General features: G+C 44.4%; 1 protein-coding gene across 1 annotated transcript in view; it reads right to left on the bottom strand.

The window, feature by feature from the left end:
* The window catches only part of sptbn2 (spectrin, beta, non-erythrocytic 2), a 211,447-nt gene that overhangs the window by 72,571 nt on the left and 121,921 nt on the right, over positions 1 to 16,955 (bottom strand). The window contains exons 9-13 of the mRNA XM_083784841.1: positions 14,207 to 14,324; positions 11,208 to 11,366; positions 10,168 to 10,470; positions 6,901 to 7,054; positions 1,973 to 2,145 (exon numbers count right to left, since the gene is read on the bottom strand). Of these exons, the coding sequence (XP_083640967.1) occupies positions 1,973 to 2,145; positions 6,901 to 7,054; positions 10,168 to 10,470; positions 11,208 to 11,366; positions 14,207 to 14,324 (907 nt within the window). The remainder of the gene's footprint in view (positions 1 to 1,972; positions 2,146 to 6,900; positions 7,055 to 10,167; positions 10,471 to 11,207; positions 11,367 to 14,206; positions 14,325 to 16,955) is intronic.

Below are 16,955 nucleotides of genomic sequence, written 5' to 3'. Positions count from 1 at the left end.
TTTGTTTAGGCCTAACAAAAAAAAACTTTGGTTTCCGGTTGCCGACCGACTCTATTAAATATGCGCGACTCATATTATTTTATTGGCATTTGGTGAAAAAAAAAAAAAAAAAAAAAGCTCAGAATACGACCGAGTCAAGACATTAAAATTCATTAAAATTCTCTTTGATGAGACCATCGAGACGCGCAAAGTCAAAATAAAGTTTTCTTTCGTCTAAAATATCACGTGCGCAAATGTTTTTGAATGCGTCATCGCGAGGTGCATGGTAGGCTACTTGAGGTTGTAACTCACGTTCCATTTCCAACATTCTAATGGTTTCCAGCGATTTCCAGGGGTGAGTAAACATCTTTGAATCAAAGTAGCAGCGATCCTCTGAAGTGACGCAGCATGTCCAATACTGTCCTCGTTAACAAAGTGCAACTTTTTCATCATTCACCGTTGGCTAACGTTGTGCAACAGTCCAGAACAGAGATATACAATATTATGACAACTGTCAACTTGGCTATAATCTACTAGGCTCCTGTAGGCCTACATTAATCATTGCCTCTCAAACTCACATACCACGCGTAATGTGCGTTGCCTAACCAAAATAACAGACATACAAACTATCAACATGCCGCTCGATTGCGTGTCGACAGCTTGCAGATCTGTTCTTTTGGGCACACGATGCGGAAATTAAATTGCTGTAGTCTACAGCGCTATGATTTGGAAACCAAATAGCTGTAGCCTACAGTGGACTGTAACATTGCTTGGTCAACTATATTACGTGTATGCAGTGAACATTAACATTTAGCGCTTTCATAGTTATATGGAGCATTTACCGTGGTGACGTTGATTTAGGTTATTCACCCAGCTGGGTTCAGCGAGACAGCAGTGTCTCGTTAAGCCCCGACGCTTCCAAAACGAGCTATTGCGGATTAATCGATGGGCGTATAGAACATTTAAGCATATGGCAAGTTAACTTAAGTTATATACTTTGATGCTGAACACTAAGCAATTCATTTGGTTCGCAAACCAGAGGCCAGACAGCGGTAGCAAGTTCAACAACCACCGTTCTAATCTGTTTGACCAACCACCGTTCTAACACTATTCACTTTTAAGCTGCATACTGTATATCAGTATTTAGAATGGACTTAATTGTTAAAGCTCCTCATTCTGAATTGAGCTCATCTCATACCCTGGGGTAAAATGTTATATTATTTTCAAATCCTGGTATAATTCATTCACCAGTCAGTATTCTTGGTTTTCCAACTCCTCATGCCATTGGTTGGTTTAAGTTGATTTGTTTGATCCAGGGATAGCCAGTAGCTCTCTGCTTCAAGTTCATGTTTCAGCTTTATTACTTGAAGATTTTTTTTTACATTTGTATTTATTTTTGGTATGTGAGTGATGCAGCACTTTACTTTGGTTTGGAGTTAACCAATTAAAACTCTAAAGTATTCAACCAGTGTGTGGACATTCTATTCAAAGTTTTCAAATGTTTAGCTGTAGGCATACAGTGTTATGTGTACTTGAACCATTCATTATTTAAAAGATGGTATTTCAGGCAAATATTGAAGTTATTAAAAAAGAAGCCTATCCATCATTGCCGTAGGAAAAAAAAGAAAAAAATCCTTGCTACCCATCCTTCCCACGAAAAAAATAAAAAATAAAATAAAATAAAATAAAAGAAATTCCTTGCTACCCATCCTTCCCACGAAAAATAAAAAAATAAAATAAAATAAATTCCCTACCTACTCAGCCCAAAAATGACAGCCAATCGGAAACCAAAGGTTTTTTTTTTTAGGCCTTACACCCCTCTCCTCTCCTCTCCTCTCCTCTCCTCTCCTCTCCTCTCCTCTCCTCTCCTCTCCTCTCCTCTCCTCTCCTCTCCTCTCCTCTCCTCTCCTCTCCCCTCCCCTCCCCTCCCCTCCCCTCCCCTCCCCTCCCCTCCCCTCTCCTCTCCTCTCCTCTCCCCTCTCTCTATAGATACCTGTTCTCGTATCCAGGCCCCCTCCTCTCCCAGCTCCCAGAGGAACTGCCAGAGGCGCCGTGAGTCCTCCAGTCGGACCCTCCTGGTCCCGGCCAGACTGCCCAGCTCCTCGTAGGCCCGACCCAGCAGCTCCACTCGCTCCTCCACCAGAGCCGGCTCGCACGGCTTGTAGGCTGGAACGGGACGGGACACATTAATGACACATCAACGACACATCAACGACACATCAACGACACATCAACGACACATCAACGACACATCAACGACACATCAACGACACATCAACGACACATCAATGACACATTTAGACCTGAGTCTATGGGCTGTATTTTGCGTGTCTTAAGTACCAGGTCTTATTCCCTAACCTGAGTAAACTAAAGACCTGGAGGCGTGGTCAATGCCATTTGGCTATTCTGAGTGGCCAAAGAGCATTGACCACGCCTCCAGGTCTTTAGTTTACTCAAGTTAGGGAATAAGACCTGGTACTTAAGACACGCAGAATACAGCCCTCTGAGTCTTCTAAATCCTGACAGTTTCTTTTTTTTTATATATTTTTTATCCCATTTTTGTAACCCATTTTTCACCCCTGTGTCAATCATCTAATGTGATCCTGGGCTCTATACACACCCTCCACCAACCTAGTCCCCATATATGGGGGACAAGGGGAGAGCAACCTAGTCCCCATATATGGGGGACAAGGGGAGACCAACCTAGTCCCCATATATGGGGGACAAGGGGAGACCAACCTAGTCCCCATATATGGGGGACAAGGGGAGACCAACCTAGTCCCCATATATGGGGGACAAGGGGAGACCAACCTAGTCCCCATATATGGGGGACAAGGGGAGACCAACCTAGTCCCCATATATGGGGGACAAGGGGAGACCAACGGACTTGAACTCATGCATCCTTCATGCCTGAGTGTCTAAGTTGCTCCTTTACACCTGACAGGGGGGAGTTTCCCTGGTTGGACGTAGCGCGTGAAAGAAACACGTTATTCCAACCAGTTCCTTTCCCCTCCATCAGGCGCCCCGGCTGGCCAGGGGGAGGCAGTTTAGAGAGCAAAGATTTGAGTTAAAAACGTTCGCTCTGAAAGAATATATATTCAAGCCACATTTGTGTCACGATTTTCCAAAAAATAGCAGATCTACAAGCTCACGATATGAGCTTGTAGATCTGCTATTTTTCAATAGCTAAAGTATAACATAATGCTTAAAACACCAAAAAGGGTTTCCCGCCCAGAATGGGAATAATAAAGATTTATATTATATCAGCCCCTTTCACCTTGACGATAATAACACCCTATAGCGTTAAATATAACAGCAGGAACAATGAGAGCTGCTGTGTTTTATTAGTGTAGACTAGACTCTCCAAGGAGCCGTTTGACTTTAATATCATTCTCTTCCTAGAGAGAACAGTTTAATTTCATCAGAGCAGTGAAACAACAGCCACGGTAACACAGTGTGTAGAGCAGTGGCTTCAGGGGTGCATACTTAGTTTAGACTAGTTAGACATGGCTTAAGATTAGGTTTAGGGTGCATACTTAGTTTAGACTAGTTAGACATGGCTTAAGGTTAGGTTTAGGGTGCATACTTAGTTTAGACTAGTTAGACATGGGTTAAGGTTAGGTTTAGGGTGCATACTTAGTTTAGACTAGTTAGACATGGGTTAAGGTTAGGTTTAGGGTGGATACTTAGTTTAGACTAGTTAGACATGGGTTAAGGTTAGGTTTAGGGTGGATACTTAGTTTAGACTAGTTAGACATGGGTTAAGGTTAGGTTTAGGGTGGATACTTAGTTTTAGACTAGTTAGACATGGGTTAAGGTTAGGTTTAGGGTGCATACTTAGTTTTAGACTAGTTAGACATGGGTTAAGGTTAGGTTTAGGGTGGATACTTAGTTTTAGACTAGTTAGACATGGGTTAAGGTTAGGTTTAGGGTGGATACTTAGTTTAGACTAGTTAGACATGGGTTAAGGTTAGGTTTAGGGTGCATACTTAGTTTAGACTAGTTAGACATGGGTTAAGGTTAGGTTTAGGGTGCATACTTAGTTTAGACTAGTTAGACATGGGTTAAGGTTAGGTTTAGGGTGCATACTTAGTTTAGACTAGTTAGACATGGCTTAAGGTTAGGTTTAGGGTGCATACTTAGTTTTAGACTAGTTAGACATGGCTTAAGGTTAGGTTTAGGGTGGATACTTAGTTTTAGACTAGTTAGACATGGGTTAAGGTTAGGTTTAGGGTGCATACTTAGTTTAGACTAGGTAGACATGGCTTAAGGTTAGGTTTAGGGTGCATACTTAGTTTAGACTAGTTAGACATGGGTTAAGGTTAGGTTTAGGGTGGATACTTAGTTTTAGACTAGTTAGACATGGGTTAAGGTTAGGTTTAGGGTGGATACTTAGTTTAGACTAGTTAGACATGGGTTAAGGTTAGCTTTAGGGTGGATACTTAGTTTAGACTAGTTAGACATGGGTTAAGGTTAGGTTTAGGGTGCATACTTAGTTTAGACTAGGTAGACATGGGTTAAGGTTAGGTTTAGGGTGGATACTTAGTTTAGACTAGTTAGACATGGGTTAAGGTTAGGTTTAGGGTGGATACTTAGTTTTAGACTAGTTAGACATGGGTTAAGGTTAGGTTTAGGGTGCATACTTAGTTTAGACTAGGTAGACATGGCTTAAGGTTAGGTTTAGGGTGCATACTTAGTTTAGACTAGTTAGACATGGGTTAAGGTTAGGTTTAGGGTGGATACTTAGTTTTAGACTAGTTAGACATGGGTTAAGGTTAGGTTTAGGGTGGATACTTAGTTTAGACTAGTTAGACATGGGTTAAGGTTAGCTTTAGGGTGGATACTTAGTTTAGACTAGTTAGACATGGGTTAAGGTTAGGTTTAGGGTGCATACTTAGTTTAGACTAGTTAGACATGGCTTAAGGTTAGGTTTAGGGTGCATACTTAGTTTAGACTAGTTAGACATGGGTTAAGGTTAGGTTTAGGGTGGATACTTAGTTTAGACTAGTTAGACATGGGTTAAGGTTAGGTTTAGGGTGGATACTTAGTTTTAGACTAGTTAGACATGGGTTAAGGTTAGGTTTAGGGTGGATACTTAGTTTAGACTAGTTAGACATGGGTTAAGGTTAGGTTTAGGGTGGATACTTAGTTTAGACTAGTTAGACATGGGTTAAGGTTAGGTTTAGGGTGCATACTTAGTTTAGACTAGTTAGACATGGGTTAAGGTTAGGTTTAGGGTGGATACTTAGTTTAGACTAGTTAGACATGGCTTAAGGTTAGGTTTAGGGTGCATACTTAGTTTAGACTAGTCATTGGTTAGACATGGGTTAAGGTTAGGTTTAGGGTGCATACTTAGTTTAGACTAGTTAGACATGGCTTAAGGTTAGGTTTAGGGTGCATACTTAGTTTAGACTAGTTAGACATGGCTTAAGGTTAGGTTTAGGGTGCATACTTAGTTTTAGACTAGTTAGACATGGCTTAAGGTTAGGTTTAGGGTGGATACTTAGTTTTAGACTAGTTAGACATGGGTTAAGGTTAGGTTTAGGGTGCATACTTAGTTTAGACTAGTTAGACATGGGTTAAGGTTAGGTTTAGGGTGCATACTTAGTTTAGACTAGTTAGACATGGCTTAAGGTTAGGTTTAGAGTGCATACTTAGTTTAGACTAGTTAGACATGGCTTAAGGTTAGGTTTAGGGTGGATACTTAGTTTAGACTAGTTAGACATGGGTTAAGGTTAGGTTTAGGGTGGATACTTAGTTTTAGACTAGTTAGACATGGGTTAAGGTTAGGTTTAGGGTGCATACTTAGTTTTAGACTAGTTAGACATGGGTTAAGGTTAGGTTTAGGGTGGATACTTAGTTTAGACTAGTTAGACATGGGTTAAGGTTAGGTTTAGGGTGCATACTTAGTTTAGACTAGTTAGACATGGGTTAAGGTTAGGTTTAGGGTGCATACTTAGTTTAGACTAGTTAGACATGGCTTAAGGTTAGGTTTAGGGTGGATACTTAGTTTAGACTAGTTAGACATGGCTTAAGGTTAGGTTTAGGGTGGATACTTAGTTTTAGACTAGTTAGACATGGGTTAAGGTTAGGTTTAGGGTGGATACTTAGTTTTAGACTAGTTAGACATGGGTTAAGGTTAGGTTTAGGGTGGATACTTAGTTTAGACTAGTTAGACATGGGTTAAGGTTAGGTTTAGGGTGGATACTTAGTTTTAGACTAGTTAGACATGGGTTAAGGTTAGGTTTAGGGTGGATACTTAGTTTTAGACTAGTTAGACATGGCTTAAGGTTAGGTTTAGGGTGGATACTTAGTTTAGACTAGTTAGACATGGGTTAAGGTTAGGTTTAGGGTGGATACTTAGTTTTAGACTAGTTAGACATGGGTTAAGGTTAGGTTTAGGGTGGATACTTAGTTTTAGACTAGTTAGACATGGGTTAAGGTTAGGTTTAGGGTGGATACTTAGTTTTAGACTAGTTAGAACCAAAAGTCTAAACCAAAAACTGTCTAAACTAAGTACTGCACCTGACATTTTTCTTTGAATATATATATTTTCTTTCAGAGCTTGCGTTTTTAACTCAAATCTTTGCTTCTGGAAGGGGGGGGGGATTAGAAATCATGTTTGGGGGTCCTTGACATGAAATATTGAGCACCACTGATACAGAAACATGAGGTATTTCAGAAAACTGTCAGGATTTAGAAGAATTGTTTTTAAATGTCGACGTCAGGCTATGAAAATCGACGAGCAACTGACATAGAAGACATTTTTTTAATCTGATCTCAGGTCAGAATGGAAAACTGTCAGGATGTGGAAGACATTTATAGAAACTGATCTCAGGTCAGAATGGAAAACTGTCAGGATGTAGAAGACATTTATAGAATCTGATCTCAGGCCTGAACGGGTTCAGTGATGAAGCGTACCTTGCTGGTGCGAGGTGAAGCGCTGCGCGGCTCCCTGGACTCCCCTGATCCTCTCGGCCTGCGCTGAGATGTCCGCCTCCACCAGGCTGTGCGTCTGCAGAAGGTCCAGGACGTCATGGAGGTGTTTGCCACAGTCCTGAGACTGCAGACGACCCTGGAGACACAGAGAACAACAAGGTAAAGACCCTGGAGGAGACACAGAGAACAACAAGGTAAAGACCCTGGAGACACACAGAGAACAACAAGGTAAAGACCCTGGAGGAGACACAGAGAACAACAAGGTAAAGACCCTGGAGGAGACACAGAGAACAACAAGGTAAAGACCCTGGAGACACAGAGAGAACAACAAGGTAAAGACCCTGGAGGAGACACAGAGAACAACAAGGTAAAGACCCTGGAGGAGACACAGAGAACAACAAGGTAAAGACCCTGGAGGAGACACAGAGAACAACAAGGTAAAGACCCTGGAGGAGACACAGAGAACAACAAGGTAAAGACCCTGGAGGAGACACAGAGAACAACAAGGTAAAGACCCTGGAGGAGACACAGAGAACAACAAGGTAAAGACCCTGGAGGAGACACAGAGAACAACAAGGTAAAGACCCTGGAGGAGACACAGAGAACAACAAGGTAAAGACCCTGGAGGAGACACAGAGAACAACAAGGTAAAGACCCTGGAGACACAGAGAGAACAACAAGGTAAAGACCCTGGAGGAGACACAGAGAACAACAAGGTAAAGACCCTGGAGGAGACACAGAGAACAACAAGGTAAAGACCCTGGAGGAGACACAGAGAACAACAGGGTAAAGACCCTGGAGACACAGAGGACAACAAGGTAAAGACCCTGGAGACACAGAGAACAACAAGGTAAAGACCCTGGAGACACAGAGAACAACAAGGTAAAGACCCTGGAGGAGACACAGAGAACAACAAGGTAAAGACCCTGGAGACACAGAGAACAACAAGGTAAAGACCCTGGAGGAGACACAGAGAACAACAAGGTAAAGACCCTGGAGACACAGAGAACAACAAGGTAAAGACCCTGGAGACACAGAGAACAACAAGGTAAAGACCCTGGAGACACAGAGAACAACAAGGTAAAGACCCTGGATGAGACACAGAGAACAACAAGGTAAAGACCCTGGAGGAGACACAGAGAACAACAAGGTAAAGACCCTGGAGACACAGAGAACAACAAGGTAAAGACCCTGGAGACACAGAGAACAACAAGGTAAAGACCCTGGAGGAGACACAGAGAACAACAAGGTAAAGACCCTGGAGGAGACACAGAGAACAACAAGGTAAAGACCCTGGAGGAGACACAGAGGACAACAAGGTAAAGACCCTGGAGACACAGAGAACAACAAGGTAAAGACCCTGGAGACACAGAGAACAACAAGGTAAAGACCCTGGAGGAGACACAGAGAACAACAAGGTAAAGACCCTGGAGGAGACACAGAGAACAACAAGGTAAATACCCTGGAGACACAGAGGACAACAAGGTAAAGACCCTGGAGACACAGAGAACAACAAGGTAAAGACCCTGGAGGAGACACAGAGAACAACAAGGTAAAGACCCTGGAGACACAGAGAACAACAAGGTAAAGACCCTGGAGGAGACACAGAGAACAACAGGGTAAAGACCCTGGAGGAGACACAGAGAACAACAAGGTAAAGACCCTGGAGGAGACACAGAGAACAACAGGGTAAAGACCCTGGAGGAGACACAGAGAACAACAAGGTAAAGACCCTGGAGACACAGAGAACAACAAGGTAAAGACCCTGGAGGAGACACAGGGAACAACAAGGTAAAGACCCTGGAGACACAGAGAACAACAAGGTAAAGACCCTGGAGGAGACACAGAGAACAACAGGGTAAAGACCCTGGAGGAGACACAGAGAACAACAAGGTAAAGACCCTGGAGGAGACACAGAGAACAACAAGGTAAAGACCCTGGAGGAGACACAGAGAACAACAAGGTAAAGACCCTGGAGGAGACACAGAGAACAACAAGGTAAAGACCCTGGAGACACAGAGAACAACAAGGTAAAGACCCTGGAGACACAGAGAACAACAAGGTAAAGACCCTGGAGGAGACACAGAGAGAACAAACGGATTCAAAGCTTTCATTTGTCCCAAAATGATTGATGAGTGTATAGAATTAGAAACGAAGTGCCGACTGAGTCTGCCAAACGGCTGCAGAAGAGTTCCTCTGGTCATCATAAGGTAACGCGATGCGAGGGCAGTGAGAAGACGCATCATATATGCGCTTCAAATTACACTATCTGACTGAATCTGACTGAAGTCAGATAGTGTAATTTGAAGCGCATATACAGTATGGTCTTCTCTGTAGCCTATAGTGTATGCTATAGAGCGTCGCAGTCCCTCCCCCTTTCAGAACAACGAGTTCTCCATTCATTTTCACCATAGGCGATTCCTAAAGTATTTATTTAAAGACGGTTACGCCGCGGACAAAGACAACTCGGATCGTGACAAATCATGACAATGAACACAATGTTTTGGGGCCGATCAAATCATTAGAAAGAAGAAAATAAAGGCAGGAGACAACACTACTTCTTATAAATTATTTGATCGGCCCAAAACATTGTGTTCATTGTCATGATTTGTCACGATCCGAGTTGTCTTTGTCCGCGGCGTAACCGTCTTTAAATAAATACTTTAGGAATGGCCTATGGTGAAAATGAAGAACCATTTCCTGGGCCACTCGTTGTTCTGAAAGGGGGAGGGACTTTCAGCGACTAATACTATTAGTCCGTTCTGTTCTCAATTAAAATCAATTCAGGGCTTTTTTTTGGCACTGCAGCGTCAGAAAACATGTCAAAAGGAAGCCAAATGAAGCACGGTGGCCCCGCCTAGTGGCTATCTTCTTTTTTTTCCACAGTCGGGCTTTTGTCGGGGCTTCGGGCCCAACATTATGGTAATCTTTAGGCCGACCCAGTTAGGGTAGGGTCGGGGCTGGGCCTCGGGCCGAACCAGTTAGGGTAGGGTCGGGGCTGGGCCTCGGGCCGACCCAGTTAGGGTAGGGTCGGGCTGGGCCTCGGGCCGACCCAGTTAGGGTAGGGTCGGGGCTGGGCCTCGGGCCGAACCAGTTAGGGTAGGGTCGGGGCTGGGCCTCGGGCCGACCCAGTTAGGGTCGGGCTGGGCCTCGGGCCGACCCAGTTAGGGTAGGGTCGGGGCTGGGCCTCAGGCCGAACCAGTTAGGGTAGGGTCGGGGCTGGGCCCGTTGAGAACTTCATCTCCTTACCTTCATGTCTCCCATCCAGTCCAGGATGTATCTCATCTCCTGCATGAGCCTCTGCAGGTCTCGGTGTGAGTTGAGCCTCTCGCGCCGCGCCGCCAGCAGCTCCTTCAGGTACTCCCAGAGCCGCAGCACGTTGTCGCGCCGCGCCGCCACGCGCCGCACGTCGTGGTACGACTCCGCCTCCAGGCGCCGCGCCACCTCCTGCACCGCCGCCACGCGCTCCCCGTACGCCCCGATGTCCGTCTCAATGGCCTCGTGCTTACGGGTGGCGGCCTCCACCGCGCCCAGGTCCGTACCGAAGTTATCCTGATGGAGAGAGAGAGAGGGAGGGGGGGGGGGGGGGAGAGAGAGAGAGAGAGAGAGGGGGGAGAGAGAGAGAGGGGGGGAGAGAGGGAGAGAGAGAGAGAGGGAGAGAGAGGAGTTTTATTTATTATAAGTTAGATTACAGAGAGAGGTGGAGGACAGGAGATTTGATACAGGGTGGCGGTGGCTCAGGGGTAGAGTGCCTGGATGGTAACCGTAAGGTTGCCAGTTCGACCCCGGGCTCCCCCAGAGTTACTGTCAAAGTGTCCTTGAGCAAGACACTGAACCCCTAATTGCTCCCAATGTGCTGGTTGGTGCCTTGCATGGTTTCCGCCGCCATCGGTGTATGAATGTGTGTGTGAATGGGTGAATGTGATGCACCATCTATGTAAAGCGGCGCTATATAAATGCAACATTTACCATTTATACATGCGTATTCTACTGTATTCTACTGTACATCTATAGCTGATACAGTATGATGACTGTACATATAAACATGCAGGTGTGACTTGCTGTGTGAAGAATTGTTCCAGCCAGGTGTGTCCTGCTTTAACTATGAGCAGCACAGCTCCTGTTGTCAGCAACCGTGTGTGTGTGTGTGTGTGTGTGTGTGTGTGTGTGTGTGTGTGTGTGTGTGTGTGTGTGTGTGTGTGTGTGTGTGTGTGTGTGTGTGTGTGTGTGCGTGTGCGTGTGCGTGTGTGTGTGCGTGTGTGTGTGTGTGTGTGTGTGTGTGTGCGTACCTGGGACACCAGCCTCTGGTTCTCAGACAGCCAGGTCTCTCTCATGGCCGCCTTGCGGTCGAAGCGAGCCGCCAACATCTCCAGCTTCTCCTGGCGAATCAGCTCGTTCCTCAGGGCCAGCTCGCGCTCATGCTCCGCCTTCTCCAGGCGCTCCCACGCCTGCCAGGGAAGCCAATCAGAGCACAGTTAACAACACCGTTCCCCCAGGGAGCCAATGAGAGCATGGTCAACGACACCGTTCTCCCAGGGAGCCAATCAGAGCACAGTCAACAACACCGTTCTCCCAGGGAGCCAATCGGAGCACAGTCAACAACACATCTAAAATCTAACATTTGACCAAACCTTTTTGGTTTGATGGCTGCGTTCTGCCCCCCCCTTCTCCCCATCGAACACAAATGTTTGGTCAAACCATGTGACTTCCATTGGAAATGCATTGGGGGCGGCCATTAACCCATTCTGACCTGAGATCAGATTCTATAAACGTCTTCTACATCCTGACAGTTTTCAGTCGTTCTTTGATTTTTCAAAAATAGCAGACCTACAAGCTCGTATCGCGCCACTCGGTGGCGCGATATGAGCTTGTAGATCTGCTATTTTTCAATATCTAAAGCATGACATGATGCTATAACACCAAAATGGGTTCCCGTTCAGAATGCGTTAAACACAGACAAGAACCTAGATGACTGTTTCTATCTATTTGATGCATTGCTATGTGTTGTTCTTGCTTACTGTAAATCACTGGATTAACAGTAAATACAACAGTAAACAGTGTATGTGAATTCATCACAGCTACAGTGTATTGTGATATTTAAATATTGTACTGTACAGTCCAGACCATGCTATTTGAATATTGTACTGTACAGTCCAGACCATGCTATTTGAATATTGTACTGTACAGTCCAGACCATGCTATTTAAATATTGTACTGTACAGTCCAGACCATGCTATTTAAATATTGTACTGTACAGTCCAGACCATGCTATTTGAATATTGTACTGTACAGTCCAGACCATGCTATTTAAATATTGTACTGTACAGTCCAGACCATGCTATTTAAATATTGTACTGTACAGTTTAGGGAGCAGAGGGAGAAATAGCATCCATATACCATATATATCCTGTTGCTAGACAACGGACTCCAAACCACTTTGCAGTGCAGTTGAAATATTTTTAAACCTGTAACACACTGCAGTGTTTTCACTACTGGTTGGCACGCACGCACGCAGGCACGCACGCAGGCACGCACGCAGGCACGCACGCACGCACGCACGCACGCACGCAGGCAGGCACGCACGCAGGCACGCACGCACGCACGCACGCACGCACGCACGCACGCACGCAGGCCTAGTTAAACAAGGTCAATGTTAGGGGCAGGGTACCTTGTTGATGTCAGAGATGAGTTTCCCCTCTAAAGATTAAAGGTTAAAGGTCGGTACCTTGTTGATGTCAGAGATGAGTTTCCCCTCTAAAGGTTAAAGGTTAAAGGTCAGGGTACCTTGTTGATGTCAGAGATGAGTTTCCCCTCTAAAGATTAAAGGTTAAAGGTCAGGGTACCTTGTTGATGTCAGAGATGAGTTTCCCCTCTAAAGATTAAAGGTTAAAGGTCAGGGTACCTTGTTGATGTCAGAGATGAGTTTCCCCTCTAAAGGTTAAAGGTTAAAGGTCAGGGTACCTTGTTGATGTCAGAGATGAGTTTGCCCTCTAAAGGTTAAAGGTTACAGGTCAGGGTACCTTGTTGATGTCAGAGATGAGTTTCCCCTCTAAAGATTAAAGGTTAAAGGTCAGGGTACCTTGTTGATGTCAGAGATGAGTTTCCCCTCTAAAGGTTAAAGGTTAAAGGTTAAAGGTCAGTACCTTGTTGATGTCAGAGATGAGTTTCCCCTCTAAAGGTTAAAGGTTAAAGGTCGGTACCTTGTTGATGTCAGAGATGAGTTTCCCCTCTAAAGGTTAAAGGTTAAAGGTCGGTACCTTGTTGATGTCAGAGATGAGTTTGCCCTCTAAAGGTTAAAGGTTAAAGGTCAGGGTACCTTGTTGATGTCAGAGATGAGTTTCCCCTCTAAAGGTTAAAGGTTAAAGGTCGGTACCTTGTTGATGTCAGAGATGAGTTTGCCCTCTAAAGGTTAAAGGTTAAAGGTCGGTACCTTGTTGATGTCAGAGATGAGTTTCCCCTCTAAAGGTTAAAGGTTAAAGGTCAGGGTACCTTGTTGATGTCAGAGATGAGTTTCCCCTCTAAAGGTTAAAGGTTAAAGGTCAGGGTACCTTGTTGATGTCAGAGATGAGTTTCCCCTCTAAAGGTTAAAGGTTAAAGGTCAGGGTACCTTGTTGATGTCAGAGATGAGTTTCCCCTCTAAAGGTTAAAGGTTAAAGGTCAGTACCTTGTTGATGTCAGAGATGAGTTTCCCCTCTAAAGGTTAAAGGTTAAAGGTCGGTACCTTGTTGATGTCAGAGATGAGTTTCCCCTCTAAAGGTTAAAGGTTAAAGGTCAGGGTACCTTGTTGATGTCAGAGATGAGTTTCCCCTCTAAAGGTTAAAGGTTAAAGGTCGGTACCTTGTTGATGTCAGAGATGAGTTTGCCCTCTAAAGGTTAAAGGTTAAAGGTCGGTACCTTGTTGATGTCAGAGATGAGTTTGCCCTCTAAAGGTTAAAGGTTAAAGGTCAGGGTACCTTGTTGATGTCAGAGATGAGTTTGCCCTCTAAAGGTTAAAGGTTAAAGGTCAGGGTACCTTGTTGATGTCAGAGATGAGTTTCCCCTCTAAAGGTTAAAGGTTAAAGGTCGGTACCTTGTTGATGTCAGAGATGAGTTTGCCCTCTAAAGGTTAAAGGTTACAGGTCAGGGTACCTTGTTGATGTCAGAGATGAGTTTCCCCTTATTAAAGGTTAAAGGTTACAGGTCAGTACCTTGTTGATGTCAGAGATGAGTTTGCCCTCGCGGGGCATGTAGACCTTCTGGTTGTTGTTATTATTAAAGGTTAAAGGTTAAAGGTTACAGGTCAGGGTACCTTGTTGATGTCAGAGATGAGTTTGCCCTCTCGGGGCATGTAGACCTTCTGGTTGTTGGCTCTCATCTTACTCTGGATGGTGAAGAGGAGAACCTCCAGGTTTCCTTTCTCTGTGAACCTGAGACAGGCAGGGAGGGAGAGAGACAGGCAGGGAGGGAGACAGGCAGGCAGGGAGGGAGACAGGCAGGCAGGGAGGGAGACAGGCAGGGAGGGAGACAGGCAGGGAGGGAGACAGGCAGGGAGGGAGACAGAACTTCATTAGTCCTACAACTACAACCTATCACAAACCCTCATTTTCGTCTGTGAAAAAGGTAGTCGACGAACATGTTCCGTCAAAACAGTGTCTTTGACATTATATGACAGCTGAACTTCACCTCAGAGAGGTGTCGTCATGTGTGTTGTATATCAGCTGAACTTCACCTCAGAGAGGTGTCGTCATGTGTGTTGTATATCAGAGGTGCCCACACGTTTTTCACTTGAGCTCAACTAGATAAAAAAATATTATCCAATTGCTGAAAATAGTTAAACAATGTCCCTGAGTGGCCTTTGGAATAGTGGCGATGGCGTTACATACAGCCTGTTGAGGGGTGTTGAACACCCGGTGGGTTATATCAGTGAGATCAATAACTTTAAAGACTGGTGTGATAATAGCCACCTTATGTTAAACACCACAAAAACCAAAGAGATGATCTTCGATCCAAAAGGTGTCCACATCCATGTCCCAGTGGTCATGGGGGGCACGCAAATTGAGCAGGTTGTATCATACAAGTACCTGGGGATCCAAATGGACAACCAGCTCAAATGGAATGTCCATGTGGACTATCTGTGTGCCAAATTGGCACAACGCTTGCACTTTCTCCGCAGGCTCAGGCTCTTTGGTGTGAGCAAGGGAGTCATGTCAACCTTCTATGATGCAGTGCTAGGTAGCATTATTAGATATGGCATGTCAGCTTGGTTTGGGACACTCTCTGTCCAGCTCAAATCTAGAATAGCTAAAATGGAAAAAACAGCCATGAAGGTAATTGGTAGGAAAGATTCTCCATCTCTTCAGACAATCTTTGAGAAAACGGTGCTCACTCTGTCAAGAGTGTTGTCTGATCCTTCACATATATTATCTTCAGAGTATGAGCTGTTACCCTCTGGTAGACGCTACAGAGCTGTTACCCTCTGGTAGACGCTACAGAGCTGTTACCCTCTGGTAGACGCTACAGAGCGTGTCGTTGCAAGAGCAACCGCTTCAAACTTTATTTTGTTCCCACTTCAATTGTTCTACTAAACAACCGCCACATAGTTCATAGTTCTTAGTGGGGAAGGGACTTCTTGACCTTCATCAGTTATTTATTGCACTTTACTGTGATTGTGTACTATAAACTGTGAATACTCTAGCACTTTTTTATATTATATACCTTCTCTTATTGCAACTTGCACTTCTTTTGTGATACTCTTGTGACTTGTACTTTGCTGCTACTGTGTATTGTCTTTTTTGTATTGTCTGTCTGTTTTAAAAAGCGTTGATGTATGTACTAATGCACTTTTGCCCAAGACAAATTCCCCCTTGTGGGACAATAAAGTATATCTCATCATCTCATCTCATAAGACTGATGCACTTGGGATTGTAAATACAGAGGGAACATTTTGAATTTGTAGGGTTTTCTTGCATATAACTTTGGAATGCTATACTGACTGCATTGTGATTCAATACTTGAAAACAAAGTATTGCGTTGTAGGTTTGAGCTAACAGGCCCTGTCTGTCTTAATACAAGCTGCTGAGTATTTGTGTTATTATTTTTTTTACATTTAAATAATATATTTTTAGGGCATGTCATGTTATAACCACCGTGTCTCTACTCTCTGGAATAATCCTTATGCTTTCTTGCTAGCTGTCAAGGAAAAGGAGTCTTAACCCATTCTGACCGGGCACCCATTTTGGTGTCAGCATCACGTTATGCTTTAGCTATTTAAAAATAGCAGATCTACAAGCTCATATCGCGCCACCGAGTGGCGCGATACGAGCTTGTAGGTCTGCTATTTTAAAAAAATCGAAGAACGACTGACATTTTTTAGAATCTGATCTCAGGTCAGAATGGGTTAATCAGACCAATGTGTGTCCAGTGGAAACCTCGTATGAATCTGATCTCAGATCAGAATGGGTTAAAAAAGGAATCTTAATCATGCGACCGCTTCCCTGCACACCAGAACACAAAGTAAACACAAGATATCCCATAATACTCCTCCTCGTCCCAGACTCAGTTAAAGGAACAATCCCCCTGTATTTACCTTAGGGTTACAATGTGATCTACCTGCACAGCCTTTATGACCTAATGGTAGATCACGATCTACCTTTTGCGCTCCCCTGGTTGTATGTCATCATGTATGTTGTTATTGTATGCATGTCGTCATGTGTTGTTGCGTGTTCCAGACAAGACGACGCGTGTCCAGAACAATGTCTACGACCGCCTGACAGAAACTCCTTCTGTCCTCACAAATAATGAGACGTTGACATGACATGATTACACACACACACACACACACACACACACACACACACACACACACACTGCTGTGAGGCAACACAATACCAGACACACACACACACACACACACACACACACACACACACACACACACACACACCCTGGGGCTAGAACTCTGTGTGGAATGTTCACTATACAGCACAGTGTGTGTGCGTGTGTGTGTGTGTGTGTGTGTGTGTGTGTGTGTGTGTGTGTGCGTGTGTGTGTGTGTGTGT

This window comes from Protomyctophum parallelum (genome assembly GCF_964188405.1).
Source record: "Protomyctophum parallelum genome assembly, chromosome: 1".
NCBI lineage: Eukaryota > Metazoa > Chordata > Actinopteri > Myctophiformes > Myctophidae > Protomyctophum > Protomyctophum parallelum.
Note: the sequence above shows the minus strand (reverse complement) of the source record. Positions and strands in the feature narration are given on the sequence as shown.